The 17,089-nt window shown below is 34.1% G+C and overlaps 1 protein-coding gene across 1 annotated transcript in view; it reads right to left on the bottom strand.

The window, feature by feature from the left end:
* Positions 1-17,089, bottom strand: part of PIBF1 (progesterone immunomodulatory binding factor 1) — a 320,388-nt gene that overhangs the window by 53,880 nt on the left and 249,419 nt on the right. Inside the window, exon 15 of the mRNA XM_044670598.1 lies at positions 9,315-9,445. Coding sequence (XP_044526533.1) covers positions 9,315-9,445 — 131 coding nt within the window. The remainder of the gene's footprint in view (positions 1-9,314; positions 9,446-17,089) is intronic.

The raw sequence follows: 17,089 nt of genomic DNA on the forward strand, positions 1-17,089 counted from the left end.
TCCTTCCTTCCTTCCTTCCTTCCTTCCTTCCTTCCTTCCTTCCTTCCTTCCTTCCTTCCTTCCTTTCTTCCTTCCTTCCTTCCTTCCTAGGACCTCCCATCTCTAAGCCTGGCTTTCAATCCACTAAGCAATCCAGCTGCCCCTGATCCAAGACATTACTGAGGGATTAATGAGAAAAAAATGCTATCTGCATCCAGAGAAAGAACTATGGGAGCAGAAACACAGAAGAATAACAACTACTTGATCACATGGGTTGATGGGGATATGATTGGGGATGCAGATTATAAATGATCGCTCTAGTGCAAATATCAATAATATGGAAACAGGTCTTGATCAATGACACATGTAAAACCCAGTGGAATTGCTCATTGTCTACAGGAGGGGGGTGGGAGGAAGGGGAGGGAAAGAATATTAATCATGTAACCACAGAAAATACCCCAAACTAATTAATTAAATAAATAAACTTAAAAAAAAAAGAAAAGAAAAGTGAAATTAGCCAAGATTATTTACACAGCTAGGAAGTATCTGAGGGTCAGATTTGAACCTAGGACCTCCCATCTCCAAGCCTTGCTCTCAATCTACTGAGCCACCCAATTGCCTCCTTAGCTGAGATTTAATAGGAGGTGTTTTTCTTTTTAAGAATTGGTAACTCTAGGCTTTTGGAAGCAATATCTTACCTTTAATTTCTTTTCTTTTCTTTTTTTTTTTTTAAATTTTAAACCCTTGTACTTCGGTGTATTGTCTCATAGGTGGAAGATTGGTAAGGGTGGGCAATGGGGGTCAAGTGACTTGCCCAGGGTCACACAGCTGGGAAGTGGCTGAGGCCGGGTTTGAACCTAGGACCTCCTGTCTCTAGGCCTGGCTCTCACTCCACTGAGCTACCCAGCTGCCCCCTTACCTTTAATTTCTTAAAGGAAACAGAGAACTTCTCCAAGAAGTATCATAGCCTATCATATGAAAACCCAGGTTACTGCCATACTGACTTATGCTTTTACCTGTGCCAATGACTCAACTGTGACTAAAACAACATAATTTCATTTGCCTTGGTTTCCAAATCTGTAAAAGTGAATAATAATTCTCATGTAACTCAATGGGACATGTGGCTAAACTAATTAATGATTATAAAAAACCTTTGAACACATAAAACTCTCTATAAATACTATGCAGTATTATGACTTTGGATGAAAAAAAAAAAACCAGGCATCAGAGCAAAATAGTAATTAAACACCAATAAAGGTAAACAGCTCAGCAGAAAAACCAATAGACATTTAGTGTCGGGCGCCAGAGAGCCTACTGATCTGAGTAGTTGAAAAGAACTGTGTGGATTGGGGGGAAGCTGAGTATCAGACTGGTTAAGCATCCTAAAAGTCACAAAAGGATCTGATGTTTCTTTTACTTGTAAAATTCTACTTGATCTTATGCTGATCTATTCTTGGAATTACTTAAGAAAATTCACATGCATATAAGTTAATTAAATTGTCATGGAATAGGAATAGAGTGTTGAAAACAGTTAAAGGAACCTGATCAGAAAATTCTATAGAAATTGTCTATGCCTGATGATAGTTCTTTGTTCCACATGGAAGTAAATATTCTGTTCTTAGTGGTTAAACAGTAAGGCCAAACTTGAGACTATGGAATCAAAGAGTGAAGTGGGAAAATAGGTTTTAAAAACATCTCTTCCACATATAGTCCTTGTAATTGGTTACTAAATATTTGGAAAAATCAGCATACTTAGTGGTTTATTTTAAAAAATTCTAGAGTTTTCTTGGGTTCCTTTCATATGAAGTCATTAAGTATACAAAGAGCAGATTTATTTCTTATGCCATATCTGTTCATTATTACTGGATAAAGTGACTAGGATACTGAGTGCTCTTCTTTTATGCATTTATATGCAATGACTCAATAGAAATTTAGCCCATAGAAGGTGTATTTCATAACAGTGGAAACTCACCTTTTAAAAATAAAAACCTTTTTTGTGTGACTCACAAAGCAACCACAAAACAAATCTTCTTGTAAGCACATCTACCTTGAATAGTATATTACATACATAATTGTTCAATTCACTGTTAATTATTACTCAGACACTCATGTTTATGGCTCTGTTTCACCTGCTCTATATTCCTGTTATATTGCTCCTTTACTTCCTGGATCAATATACTCTGGCTAATCCATAAAGGAGAAGCTGACAATGTGGCCTTTTCTTCTTTAACTGGTAGTTTTGAACAAACTGAACACTGACACCAGGGCAATGAAATTTATACTAATTATTTTTCCTTCCCACACATATCCTAGTACTAACTTATGATTCTGTCTGTTTATTTCAGGTGGAGGGAGAAGGATCAACATCACTTCTTTTAAGATATATATTTTTACTTTAGTTGTGGGGGAAATTTAAAAGGTGGATAGTGATGTTATTAATATTCACTCTTAAAATATTTTAGTGAAAATTTAGCATGAATGTAGAGAACATTTCTAATTCTTAAACCATAGTATGTGACTAAATAACTTTTCTAAGTTTATTAAAAGATACTGCAAAGTTATTATAATCTGGTTATCTTCTTGGTAACTATATAATTTTTACTTTTCTACAGAAAAACAGAAATTGTTTAGCTAAGTTTTATTTTGTATTCCTTGGAAACAAAAAGACACTTTTTCTTTTGATAAAATTTTAAGAATCAGTAGATCAGGGCCCTGAAACTTTTGTGATAAGGAACTATTAGCTTTCTCAACTGATATGGCAAATGGAAGTAGGTTTAGGGTTTGGAAATGTTGACAGACTATCAGAGTAGAAGATAATGAGTTAGAGTATTTAAAATCTCCAAGATTTGGGAAAAGAGTATTCATAGTGCTGAGACAGGAGAGCAAATAAATTCTTCTAACAGTTGCTTGAAATGCCCAAAGTTATGAGAACAAGGCCGTATGGGTTATTTGCATGAGAATGAGTTATGATTGATCTGTTGGGTCTCCTTTTGGATCTTATTATTTTCTATGGAAACTGAAGTATGTATTTACTAGTATTCTGCACTGGAATAATTTCACCTCTAAAAATCACCTTAATTTTTCAAATGAAAGCCATCAAAAACTACAGCAGAACATAGTATCTTATAAAATGGTATACTCTTCAAATATTGCACAAGACTTCTGGTAGTTTTGCAACATATTTGCATAGCATAGGCAGTTTAATTTTAAAGGATACAAATATTTAGCATGAAACATTTTATGGTGGTTGATTCCATAATAGGCATAGCTTTTGTGATGCATATGACTGTCACAAGGTGAGGCTGATGATGTAATCTTGGGGATTACACATACATATATATATATGCCAATCTTTATGTTGAGAAATAATATTTCAAAAGCCGAGATTATTTTCAGCATAATAATTCTTATAATTAAGAATAAAACTACTGATGGTTTTAAACAAGGATATTTACTAATCTGTATCCAATTGAGAATATTCATTAGATATACACAAAAAACTCTAATATAATCTATTTTAATTTTTGGCTCCAAAAGTGATTTCCTAGAAAATAAGGTCATTTCAGCAGCAAAGGAGATCCAATATTTACTTAAGAGTTGCTTTTATGAACATGTCTGTGACATTATGATTATAACCCTCAGTTTTCAATAGAAATGATTCATTTTTCACTTACAAAATCTTGACTAAATGCTTGAGAATAAAATTCATAGGAAGAAAGGTACTGTCAGTACAAAAGATGCATTACTGCTAATAAAGATCATGTCAATAAAATTATTAATAACTTTCTTTGTAGCTATTATGTTTACTTTCTGCTCCTTAATTTCCACTCCTTCCCAACAGAAAGTAATACTATAATTTATTGAATAAATTACTTTGAAACCTAACTGGTAGAGATAAAATAATAAAAGAAAATATTTAATACTATATCTTCTTTAATAAGATAAAATCCCTTTTAAGAGAAGTTGTAGGGATTATTCTAATTTTCAAAAGATTAAGTGAAATTAAGACTTTTAAAAGTTTAAAGCAGAAAAGTGTCTAGGTCATTTTATTAAGTCAGGAAAAATAAAACCAGTGAATATTATTATTGAAGAGCTTGTATTAGAGGAGATATTGTAAAGAAGGAGCTGAAGGGGGAACATTTGATATCAGAGAGAAAACTTATACTGATGGTATCATAGCATCTCCATTTATAATTTTTGGGATGAAAATTCAGGAAACCTGAGTTCTATAATATACTTCTTTCTGTTTTTTTTTCTTAATAAAAAAATTTCCAATCCTCATCCTAATAATAAATTTGCTTTCCATACTTATAGCTCAGTAAATATTTTATTCAGAGATGATGAAGGGCAGGGAACACTTTTAGTAACTTTAAAACTCAGTGACTCTGAATGTCTTTCTTTTGTACAAAGTCATGCCTTTTTATTTCAGATGAAAAGGACTGAAAATGATGCTATTATGCTTTCAATTCAACTGAACAAATATTTGCTCAACACTTACATTATGCTAAAACTTAACTGAGAATTATAGGAATACAAAAATGAATAAGGTATATTCTCTGTCTCAAGAAGTTTCAACTTAGTAGGGGAAATAAAGGGTGACAATAACAAAAAGATATCCATGCTATAGTCTTGACTCTCTAATTAATTAGCTTTGTGACCTTGGGCAAGTCCCTCAACATTTTTGAGACTCTATATTGCCTTTTGTCTGTAAAGCTGGTATGTGTATAGAGGATAACTGGAATGAGATTATCTCAAAAATCATTTTTTCTTTAACATTTTATAACCCAGTGACTTTAAGACAAATGTATAAACCATGATACAGAAGGGGGTCCACATGAGGTAATACAGATATATTAGCAGTCAGAAGGTTTCATTTAGAGTACCAGCTCTATTATGTGAAGTGATATTTAAATTGGGCCATTCTCTAAAAAAGTTCTACAAAACCCACTTTCCTTATCTATAAAATAAGGGGATAGTGAATAACCTCTAAGATTTCCTTTCCATTTAAAAAATTCCATAGATCTAAAAAATAACTACAGGGAAGATTATGATAAATTTCATTAAAAGAAGTAAAATTACATGCTAGGGAGATTTAAAAAATGGAGATTCTACTTATGTGGGGAAGAACAGGTAAGGTTTTGTGAAGAAAGGGGTAAAATTGTCATGGCCTGTGGTAGATTTTTTTTTTTGGGTCTAACTGATCCTAGCAATACATAAAACTATTTCTACCTATGCTTCTCCAATTCTATGCTTATGTAAGTTGATTTTTTTAAACTCAAATGTTGGATCTTACATTTACCCATAATACATTTCATCTCATTATATCTGATCCATTGTTTGATCATTGAATCAAAGCATTTAGAGCTGAGAGACACTTTAGGACAGCATTGGCACACATTTTTGAGATCATGTACTCAAAGTGCAACTTCAAGTTGCCTGTGAAGCCCCGCCCTCATTATTCCAGACAATGGAGGGAGAAAGTGTTTGCATTGGGTGGCTGGACAGAGGGGCAGGGCTTCACCAACATGGTCTTAGGAGATCCACCTGACACCATCATCCAAACTACTACTCTTCTGTTTTGTATCATCTATAAATTTGAAAAGCATGATATAACTTCATTAAATATATGAATGAAAATATTAAACAGCATATAATTAAGGGTAAATCCTATGGGTCCTAAACTAAAAACTTTCCTTGTTTTAACATTGATCCATTAATAATTATTGTTAGGGTCTGTTCATTTAAACAATTCTGATCCATGTAAACTGTATAGTCATTTAGCCTACATTTATTCCATCTTTCTTTCTTTTTTTTTTTTTTAAGTGTAATGAGAAAAGCTACTTCAACTGCTTTACTAAAATCTAGTTATACTATATTTCCAGAATTCTCATAATGTACCATTTTGGTAACCCTATCAAAAAAAGGAAATGAAATTAGGTTGACATGTCTTATTCTTGATTAAGTCATGATGGCAATGGATTTGGCAATCAGGAGGTCACTGATGAGGGAAAAAGGGGGAGAGTAAGCATTTATATAGTACCTTTTATATATTATCTCATTCAGTCCTTTCAATAATCCCAAGAGGTAGGTGCTATTGTTATTTCCACTTTAAAGTTTAGGAAACTAAGGTAATCAGAATTTAAATGACTTACCCAAGGTAAGCTATTAAGTGTCTAAGGCTGTATTTGAACACAAATCTAACTGATTCCAGGCTCAGTGCTTTATACACTTAACCAATAGTTGCTTCAAAGTTAATGGCAATTTTGGTAGTGTTGGTAGCAGAATACAAATTAAAAGGGATTAAAGAAATAATTATCAAAACTATCTGATACTGACTAAGAAATAGAAAGGAATATCAGTGGAAAAGAAAATACATACAACAAATAGTAATAAAAAATTATAGTAACCTTGTACTTCACAAAAATATATAGTTTCAGATTACTGGGATAAGAAATTACTATCTGGTAAAAATACTGAGATAATTGGAAAGTAGTTTAGCAGAAACTAGGCATAGGCCAATATTATATTCACCAAGACAAGATCAAAATGGATACAAGATCTAGACATAAAAGGAGATATTATAAGCAAATTAGCAGAAAGGGAATATGGTGCCTATCAGATTTATAGTGAGGAAAAGAATTTATGAGTAAACTAGATGGAAAGTTTCGTGAGATATAAAATGGATAATTCTGAGTATATTAAATTGAAATGTTTTCGTACAAATAAAACAAGTTTTGCCAAGATTAGAAGGAAAACAGAAAATTGGGAAAAAATTTTCATAGTCTCTTATATAGGGGTTTCAGATCTAAGGTAGAGAGAGATTTGCCAAATTTAGGGGAATAAGAGTCATTCCCCTCAAATGATAAAGAGGCAAAAGATATGGACGGATAGTTTTTGGATGAAGAAATAAAAACCATGTATAGGTTTATGAAAAAGTGCTCTAAATCACTACTTATTAGAGAAATGCAAAAAACCAATTCTGAGATATCATCTCATAACTATCAGATTGGCTAAAATGACAAAAGGGCAAAATGACAAATGATGGAGGGGATGTAGAAAAGTGGGGATACCACTACACTGTAGTTGTGAACTGATCCAACCATTTTTAAAAATTAATTAATTAATTAAGAATAGTTTTCCATGGTTACATGATTCATGTACTTTCCCTTCCCTCTTCCCTCCCCCCTCCCTGAGCTGATGAGCAATTCCACTGGGTTTTACATATATCATTGTTCAAAACCTATTTCCATATTATTCATATTTGCAATAAAGTGATCATTTAAAGTCAAAATCCCCAATCATATCCCTATCGAACCACATGATTGATCATATGTTTTTCTTCTGTGTTTCTATTCCCACAGTTCTTTCTCTGGATGTGGAGAGCATTCTTTCTCATAAGTCCCTCAGGACTGTCCTGTGATCCAATCATTCTGGTAATTTAGAATTAAGCCCAGACATATAAATCTGTGTATAACCTTAATTCTAGCAATACTGGAATGCTGGGTCTGTTTCCCAAGGAGATCAGGGGAAAAAAAAAAAGGAAAAGAACCTATATTTTCCAGAATCTTTATAGCAGCTCTCTTTGTGGTGGCAAAGAATTAGAATTGGGGAATGGCTAAATAAATTATGTTATATGATTATGATAGAATACTACTGTGCCATAAAAAGAATGAGGCTAATTTTTTTTTAAAAATTGGAAAGAACTACATGATATAATGAAGATTATAATCAGTAGAACCAAGAGAGCATCACATGCAGTTACAGATGTAATATATGAAGAATAATTTGTGAATGTTCATCTGTACAGAATGAATTGAAAAATGGAAACAGGAAAGACATATCTGTTTGCTGTGTGATGCCTTCTATAGTGTGGACAGGGCAGAGTCCTGGAAATAAATTCCAATAATAAAAAATAAAAAAGCATAAAGAGTGAATGAGTTATTTAGTAAATACAAAATAATCTTTTGAAAAATTTGATGATAAGGGGAGGAAAACAGATTTAATGGTAGTTTATAGTAGAACTGAAAAAAAATAATTTGTGGAGATCTGTGAACCAATAGAAATTAGGGATATAAGAGGGTGAAGATGTGATGGGATCAAGAACTTGGGTTAGTCATGTTTGTTCCTTTTAACTAGACCTGCATTACCATATGGAAATTCTTTTATTTTTACTTGATGAACCATCATATTTCAGATGTTACAAACTTTACTCTTTCTTTAAGTTCCTCTAATTCCACTATTTTGCTCATTCTTTTCCCCTATAGTAAAATCCATTTCTCCTAACCTAATGTGGAATGTTATCTATGTACAAGTCTAATCACTAATGGAATTACCAGGCCATTGAAGGAAGGGACCATGCCTTATATGTATAATATATCCTTTAGCCTAGGGATGTGCTTGGGATAAAGCAGGTATTTTAATAAATGTTTTTTTTTAATAAATGTTTTTTTTTTGAATGGAAGCAGCCAATGAGTAGTTACTAGAGAAATGATCAGCAGCTGGCAAGTGCCCAGCTCAGTTTAAATACTGTGAATTTATAGTGTCACAAATTAGCATGTTTTCTTAACTTCTTCAAGAAACTCAGCAATCCAGGAGGAGTCTATTGAATTGACTAGGGAGGTTATGCAGGGCAAAATTTGCAAGGTAAGAAGAAAAGGTCAAATGTGTATAAGAGTATTCAATAAATATTTATCATGTTCAACTGAGAAAGATTTAAGGGATGATAAATGGGATAAATTAATTATTTGTAGTATCAACTAAGAGACCAATTTTGATAATTTAATTCCAAATGATCGGGGAATTTTTTTATTTTATCAGTAAAGAGATGGTAGAGAAGGCCTATTAGTGCCTGTGCAGAATATAAATCCTATGAAGTGTAATGTTTTTATTCTTCAGTAAAGTATTTTTAAAGCAAAGATGACCTAGTAAATAGTGGCAATAAGTACCTCCTTCCTATTTTAGAATAATTCCATGTATCTATCTATCTCTCCATCCATCCATCCATCCATCCATCCATCCACCCATCCATCCATCTATCTATCTCCATGAGGTAAGGTGCCTATATTCTCAGTAAACCTGCATCAAGATTTCATATCTGGGTTTATTGGCTTTTGAGTTGGTATTTTTATATTTGGCTTCTGATAATTTTTGATGCTTTCCTATAATGTTACTTTATATAATACTACCTATTTATATTGTCTTAAAAGTAAATCCAACATGGATTCAAATCACTCTTAAAACCTTTAATTTACAATATGTATTTTTGTTGAATAGCATTTAAACTTGATAGCATTATAGTTCCCATTATTAAATAGAAATATGTTTAGCTGTTTTACCTGATATCCGTTTCAAGTTCTGAAATACGTTCACTTTGCTCATTGATCTTAGAATCTCGTTGACGAACAGATTCAATGAGATATCTGTAAGGTTGTTTTGTTTGGTCTAACAGGGAATTGGCCCTTTCAAGCTAAAGAGAAAGAGATTATCACATTAAAAATTTTGCAAAAGGGATAAGTTGAAATCATGTATAATATTCTAGCAGTTGGATGAATCCACTTGAACATAATTTTTAAAATTGAAATTTTGATTTTTTTGCCTTCATACTGTCTACATTTTCCCTAGTAACTTTCCACTTTTTCATATTGTTATCCATACAAAAGTTTTTCAAAAGAAAAAATAAAAGAAAAAAAAACAAGAAAAAAAAAACATCAAAATTGGAAAAAATGTTCCACACCCATGAATAACCTCATTCCTCCAAACTTCTTAGAAGAATTTGGGGAAGTCTCCTCAAATCTCTTTAGAGTTTATTTTGTTCTTTGTAATTTTGAAACATACATTTTCAATTGCTTTGTGATTGTTCTTCCACTAAAATTATTGGCACTGTATATGTTTTCTTGGCTCTGCTTACTTCACTTTTGCATTAGCTTATGTCTTTTGATACTTTTGATAGTTTTGTTGTTATTATAGCACAATAATATCTTGTTGAATCCAGGTACCACAATTGTTAACTATTCCCCAGTCTATGGGCAACTATTTTGTTTCCAGTTCTTAGTTACCACAAAAGTGTTAATATAGCCTTTTTTTTGTAGTGGCAAAGAGTAGAAAACCGAAGAGCATATCTATCAATTGTGAAATGGCTGAATAAGCTGTGGTATATGGTTGAAAATGAGAACTGTTGCATCATAAGAAATGCTGGATGTATGGGGTAAATTCAGAAAAACTTGGAAAGACTTACACGAACTGATGCAAAGTGAAGCGAGCTGAACCAGGATAATGTGAATGCAGTAACATAAATATTGTAAAATGATCAACTGGGAAAGACTAAACTATTAGCAGCAAAACAGTACGAGGCTAATGACAAAGGATTCATGATTAAAAAATGCTATCTACAGTCAAAGAAGGAATTGTTAGATTCTAAATGTAGATCAAAGCATGCCATCCTTCATGAGTTTTTTATTATACATGGTATATGTTTTTAGTCACAACATGGGGAAAACAGAAATACTTGTTGAATGAAAGCACGGGTATAACCTCTATCAGACTATTTACCATCTGGGGAGGGGGGTGGAGGGAGAGAATCTGGATCACAAAATGTCAGAAAACAGCTGTCAAAAATTATTTCTACATGTAATTGAAAAAAATAAAATTTAATAAAAAAGGAAAAAAGTGCTGCTATAAATGATCTAAGTAGATAAATCAATTAGGAAAAACAACAACTGAAGGAAACATGACTTCCAAATCTAATAAATGAGTTCAGGCATTTATGAATAATAACTAATAGAACAAAGGAAAATGATTCAACATTTGATGACAAAGAAGACCCTGTGGAATGCAAGAACATGGAACCACCACACACTGTTCCTGAGTAGTTCAAAAGAGAAATGAGAATTATGAGAACAGAATCTATGGCTTGCATAGCAATAATAATGGGCAAAATAGAAAAACTGCAATTTGTGATGGCCAATCTCACCCATGAAACAGAAAAGACCACAATAGATTGTGAATGCAAATTCACAGAAGTGAAGGACAGTATAGAAGAAGGGAAGCAAGAAACAAGAACATTCAAAGAAAATATGCAAGCAAAACATATAGATCTTGAAGACCAGATGCATATAGAACTTGAGGTCTCCCAGAAGAACATGACAAGTAAAAAAAAATCTTAACATATAATGAGGGAAAAAATAGAAGGGAACTGCCTAGAATTTCTGAATACAGACAATGAAATTCCAATTTAAAAAATTGACAAATTGCCTTCGGAAATAAACTCAAGACTGTAAACTTCATGATAAATTTAATAATTCAATTCAGAAAAGAGAAGTTCTATAAGCCATCAGGAGAAAGACTTTTAAATACAAAGAAAAGGAAATTTGAATAGTACAAGACTATTCTGTCCCCACTGGAAAACACAGGAGGGAATTGAATGTGTTCTGATGATGCAGCTCAAGGGTGACCTACCCTGCAAACCTGAGTTTAATCATGAATGAAAAAATGTAGATGCCTAATAACAAAAAGGCATTTGAGACATTTTTAGAAAGAATACTAAGACTTAAGAGATAATTTGCTTCTCAAAAATCTCAAACAGAAATTAAAGAGTAAATAAATTTAGCAGCCACAGAAAACAATAGAATGACAGCAGAGAGACCATTAAAAAACTACTTTCCAAATATACACAAAGAGATAGGGGTAAAGGTAGAACACAGATGGAGTGGTGATGAAAAGACAGGCCTAAGGTATAGGGTATTATGGACAGAACCTGGCAATATTCTGTCTACAGGTATTGTATTTTTCTGGGACTACATTACTCCCAAAGTGGCTACATGAAAGTGAGGACGAGAGCAGGGTCATACAAAGGAGTGTGTGATGGCCTGGATCAAATCAAGGGTCAGCAATGAGGACAAGATGATTCCTATGGTCTCAGAACAAAAAGGAGCTTACAGGGGAATAATGAAGAGGGAAGAAGGATTGAAAAGGTGGGAATTGCTTTCTTGGTGGAAGGAGGTTGCACTGATGAATGTCCCTTATGGGAGAAGAGAGATGAACTGAGAACGGAGATGGGGACCTTGTACTAGGTGTGGTCTGGGGGATCTGATGTTTGAAAAGTTCACTCTTTTTACCCTGGGGACCAGAGGGGAGGTATAGGGGAGAAGAGTTGGAGATCCTGTGGAGCAAATGGGACCTGGGAGAGTGGAAGAGTATGGACCCAAGGGAGATTTTGAGGCAAATGGGGAAAAGTTAACTAGGGAAGGGTATTGATCAATGGTGGGCTGCATAATCAGGAACATGGTAGAGAAAAGACCCTACTGTGGTGCAAGTCCTCTCTGAAACCTAGAATAACTGATATTATTTTGGAGTGAGGCACAATGGAAAAGGGTAATCTGTGGGGCTAGTCCTGTAAGACAGTGGCAGAAATCACCTAGAGAGGAAAGCCTAGAATGGTAAGATTAGAAGTTTTGACTGCATGAGGAATTCAGAGAAAAGAGACCAAATAATTAGAGTGGCCTTGAATCAGAGATTGAGGGTCCAGAGTAGATAGAAAAAGATGGAAAATGAAGAGAATGTAAGAAGTGCTTTTTTTTTATTATTATTTTTATTATTAAAACCCTTACCTTCTGTCTTGGATTTAATACTGTGTATTGACTCCAAGGCAGAAGAGTGATAAGGGTAGGCAATGGGGGTCAAGTGACTTGCCCAGGGTCACACAGCTGGGAAATGTCTGAGGCCAGATTTAAACCTAGGACCACCCGTCTCTACGCCTGGCTTTCAATCCACTGAGCTACCCAGCTGCCCCCAAGAAGTCCTTTTTGAAAAGAAGCACAAAAAAAAAAGAAAGAAAGAAATTTAAAAAGCTAATAAATAGGACTAGTTGAAGCAGAGGAGAGAAAGGAAAAATCTTGACCAACTAAGAGAAAAAAAAAAAAGGAGGGAAGGGAATTATTTAACCAGGAGAGCAAAAAAGAACTAATAAGCAAAACCCCAAAGTCAAAAGAGTGACAAATGGGAGGAGGGGATCAGGGGTAAGGGGAAGAGATCAGTGGAAATAAGGCTACCTTTAAAAAAAGATAAGTAACTGAAAGAACATAGTACTAGGTATAGAGAAGAAGAGAGTAGAAAATCATAACAAAAAAATTAGAGACAAATGAAGAAAAGTATAAACTTTATAAATTTAAATGTGAAGGGATCAAACAATTCACTAAAATGAAAAAGTGTTGATGCTTAAGAAAACAAAACTGTATAATATCTTGCTTACAATAATTTCCTCTATTTGTAATATTTTTTAGAAATGTTTGTAATCTTTTAAATGTCTAGGTACTGATCTTTTTTTTTCTTTCTAATTTTAGCATTCTTCTTGAGGATATAGCTGCTAGTGCTCTAGAATTTTAACTAAATCTTCTTACTCCTGAGACATTTGATGATTTTAATTTTTTTTCTCATGTATTTCAGTTTCTTGAGCTTTTGATGCTGGGTTTTCTGCAGATCTAGACCTCAAAGCCTCATTTCATTTTGGGGGACTTTCCTCAAGAAGCTTCTGGAGGCATAGGACTGGCCACATCTAGAATCCAGTCCCCTTTTTTTTCAGGCCAAGTATATCCATGTATGCTGGCTGTCTGCCATAGTCCCCTCTTTTCTTTATTTTTCTAGTTAAGTTAATGCCTGCCAATTTTTGTAGTCTTGGATGACACTTGTGTGACTGTTATGGGGAGTTTTTGCTTCCTTGAGGTTTCTAAACTGAAAGACTGTCTCAGGTAGAAGAAAAATGCGCAATTTCTCCCTCCTACCCTTTCCCTTCTCCATTTGACTATACAGAGTTGAAGTGGACTGCCTGTTGCAATAAGATGCCAGGGGAAGGGCAAGGGCAGGAAGTGCTGGCACACACTACAGTAGGAGGAAAATCCCTGAGTGGGTTCCAAAGCATAACAAACTTATACATTTAATTGTATACCTTGCTGGGAAGGTGATGCTGAGTGAGAGTAAGGCTTAGAAGTCTTCACTCCTAATTCATAAAAAAAACTTTGTTGGAGGGGAGAATAATGAATGTTGGAGGGGATGTGGCAAAATTGGGACATTAATGCATTGCTGGTGGAGTTGTGAATTGATCCAACCATTCTGGATGGCAATTTGGAACTATGCTCAAAGGGCTTTGAAAGACTATCTGCCTTTTGATCCAGCCATTGTACTGCTTGGTTTATACCCCAAAGAGATAATAAGGAAAAAGACTTATACAAAAATATTTATAGCCATGCTCTTTGCAGTGGCAAAAAATTGGAAAATGAGAGAATGTCCTTCGATTGGGGAATGGCTGAACAAATTGTGGTATCCTTTGGTGATGGAATACTATTGTGCTCAAAGGAATAAAGAACTGGAGGAATTCCATGTGAACTGGAATGATCTCCAGGAATTGATGCAGAGTGAAAGGAGCAGATCCAGGAGAACATTGTACACAGAGACTGATACACTGTGGTAAAATCAAACATAACAGACTTCTCTACTAGCAGCAATGCAAGGATGCAGAGCAAGGCTGAGGGACTTATGAGAAAGAAAACTAGCCACATTCAGAAGAAGAACTGTGGGAGGAGAAACACAGAAGAAAAACAACTGCTTGAATGGGCTGATGGGGATATTATTGGGGATGTAGACACAAAACAATAACTCTAGTCCACCTATCAATAATATGGAATTAGGTCTTGATCAATGATACATGTAAAACCCAGTGGAATTGTGTGTCAGCTAAGGGGGTTAGAGGGATTTCGGGTACAAGGGAAAAACATGAAATATGTAACTATGGGAAAATATTCAAAATAAAAACTTTAAAAAAACCTTTATTGGGCTTCTTGCTTTATTATCTTGCTGGAACAGCTGTGATTGCTGTAAATTTGACATATAAGTCTCCTTTTGCAATTTTTTTTTGTTTTGAGAATTAGTGGGGCCTGAAGAAAAGTCTAGTCCTCCATCTTGTTGCTCATGTGACCAAATTGTCAAAGACATTCTGATGTCTATTTTCCACAGGATTTTTGAGGTTAGCATTTTTCTCTGTGTAAATTTTAGAAGTTTCCTTCTTTCTTTCTTGCTAACCGAAGCTTCACCAATACTTAAGTATTGAGCTTTCCTAGAGCCATGAGGTTATAATAGCAAGATTAGTTCTTTCTTTCCCTAAGGAAAATGGGAAAGAGACTTTTTCTGAAGCAATAATATCCCAGAAAGTGCATCACTTACATGCCTCCTACTACCTTTGAGTATAAGTAGTTTCCTTTGTGATGCTATGAAACTTCCTACCCATCAGGCTCAAGTGCAGGCATTGAAAGAATGAGAGAATAAAGAAGCTCAAAATTACTATTGCCCATAAGATGTAGGATAAAGAGAGGAGATTTTAGGTCTTCTTTTTAGGGAGAGCTGCAAGGGATGAAACTTCTGTCACTCTGTCTTCTACATCACTCTGACTCTCAGGATAAGTCCATGAGAGTTGGTCTTGAGGTCAGCAAGCTGGGCTTGGGTCCCGACTGTATCACTTGGTGCATGTATGACTTTGAAGAAGTTTCTTAATGGCTCTTTAACTCAGTCTCACCTGTGAAGGAGTGACCAGATGGCCTCTATGTCTCCGCTCACCTCAAGTTTATGATATCTTGTTTCACTAGATGTTGTGATATAGTTGAAGATCCAGAAGAGGAGACTGAGAAGGAGTATTAGGTATTTAGGAAGAGTATCAGGAAAAGTAGCACCATGAAAGTCTAGAAAGGAGGAAGTGTCTCAGAGAAGAAGTTAGTCCACAGTGTCAAAAGCAGCAGATAGGTCAAGATATGAAGATGGAAAAAAGACCATCAGATTTGTCAGTGAAAGCCATCATTGATAACTGCTTCTTCAGAAAGCACATATAACTTTTGGATAATTAAACTGTTGGAAAGTTTCCCTTGACACCGTGTATAAATTTGCATCTTTCTTAATTTTTACACAGTACTCCTAATTTTGGCCTTTTGAGCCAAGAACAAATCTCAACCCTCTTCTACAAAAATCTTTAAAAGCCCTTGAAGACAATGTCCCTGTTTATTTTACTTCTTATGGTTAAACATTTTCAGTTCTTTTTAAATGATCTTCATGAGACTCTTCACCATTCACATCACTCTAGACCTTATTTTTGGGTGATGGAGCTTTTTTTGTAATTCAGCAACGATGGACCTCTTTTCGGAAAAAATTGCATAAAGTGAAATACATCAGATTATAAAAGAAAAATTATATTGACACATAGATAAAATAACAAAGTAAAATTTTAATAAATCTACCACCCTCAAGATAAGTAAGAAACTCTAGAGTACTCTAGACACTTTCTAGCTTACCAAAGTCATTCCTAAACTGTAGCATGCAAAATTGAACATAATGTTCTAGTCTGACCATGTCAGAGTACATATGAACTATTCACAAAAAGCATTCTCATCAAATTTCTAAAACACAGCTCATGCTAAATGTTTGCATATTAAGCAACATTCCTCACAATGGTCCCATCCTACCTTTCCAGACTTAATATATTTCTCTGCTTTCACAATTTATTATCTAATCAAACAGACCTTGGGATGTAAGTTCCTTTTCTCTAACAAAAACTTTTGGGAAAATTGGAAAGTAGTTTGTCAGAAATTAGATTTAGGCCAACATTTCATACCATATGTCACAATAAATTCCAAATGAATACATGGCAGCTATTAAAGGTCACATCATAAACAAATTATAGGAAGATATGTCAGATGTATGAATAGGGGAAATGTTCATGACTAATGTTCATGGATTATAGAAAATATTCTATATTTATGTTCTATATATGGATTATAGAAAAAGGAAAATTATGATTTCATAAAATTATCATTTTTCCACTGAAAAACCCCCAGTTCAATGTAGAAACAATTAACTGAGCAAAAATTACAATATAAAATTCTCTGACAGAAGTCTCATTTATGTGGTCTTTTGGAAACAATTTCAAATTTATGAAAATAAAAGCTACTCCTCAATCAGTAAACAGACAAAGCATATGAATAGGCAGTCATCCAAAGAAGAAATGCAAGCTATCAAAAGCCATATGAAAAAATGCTCTAAATCACTAATAATTAGAAAAATGTAAATTAAGATAATT

Source organism: Gracilinanus agilis, chromosome 3, assembly GCF_016433145.1.
Source record: "Gracilinanus agilis isolate LMUSP501 chromosome 3, AgileGrace, whole genome shotgun sequence".
Classification (NCBI taxonomy): domain Eukaryota; kingdom Metazoa; phylum Chordata; class Mammalia; order Didelphimorphia; family Didelphidae; genus Gracilinanus; species Gracilinanus agilis.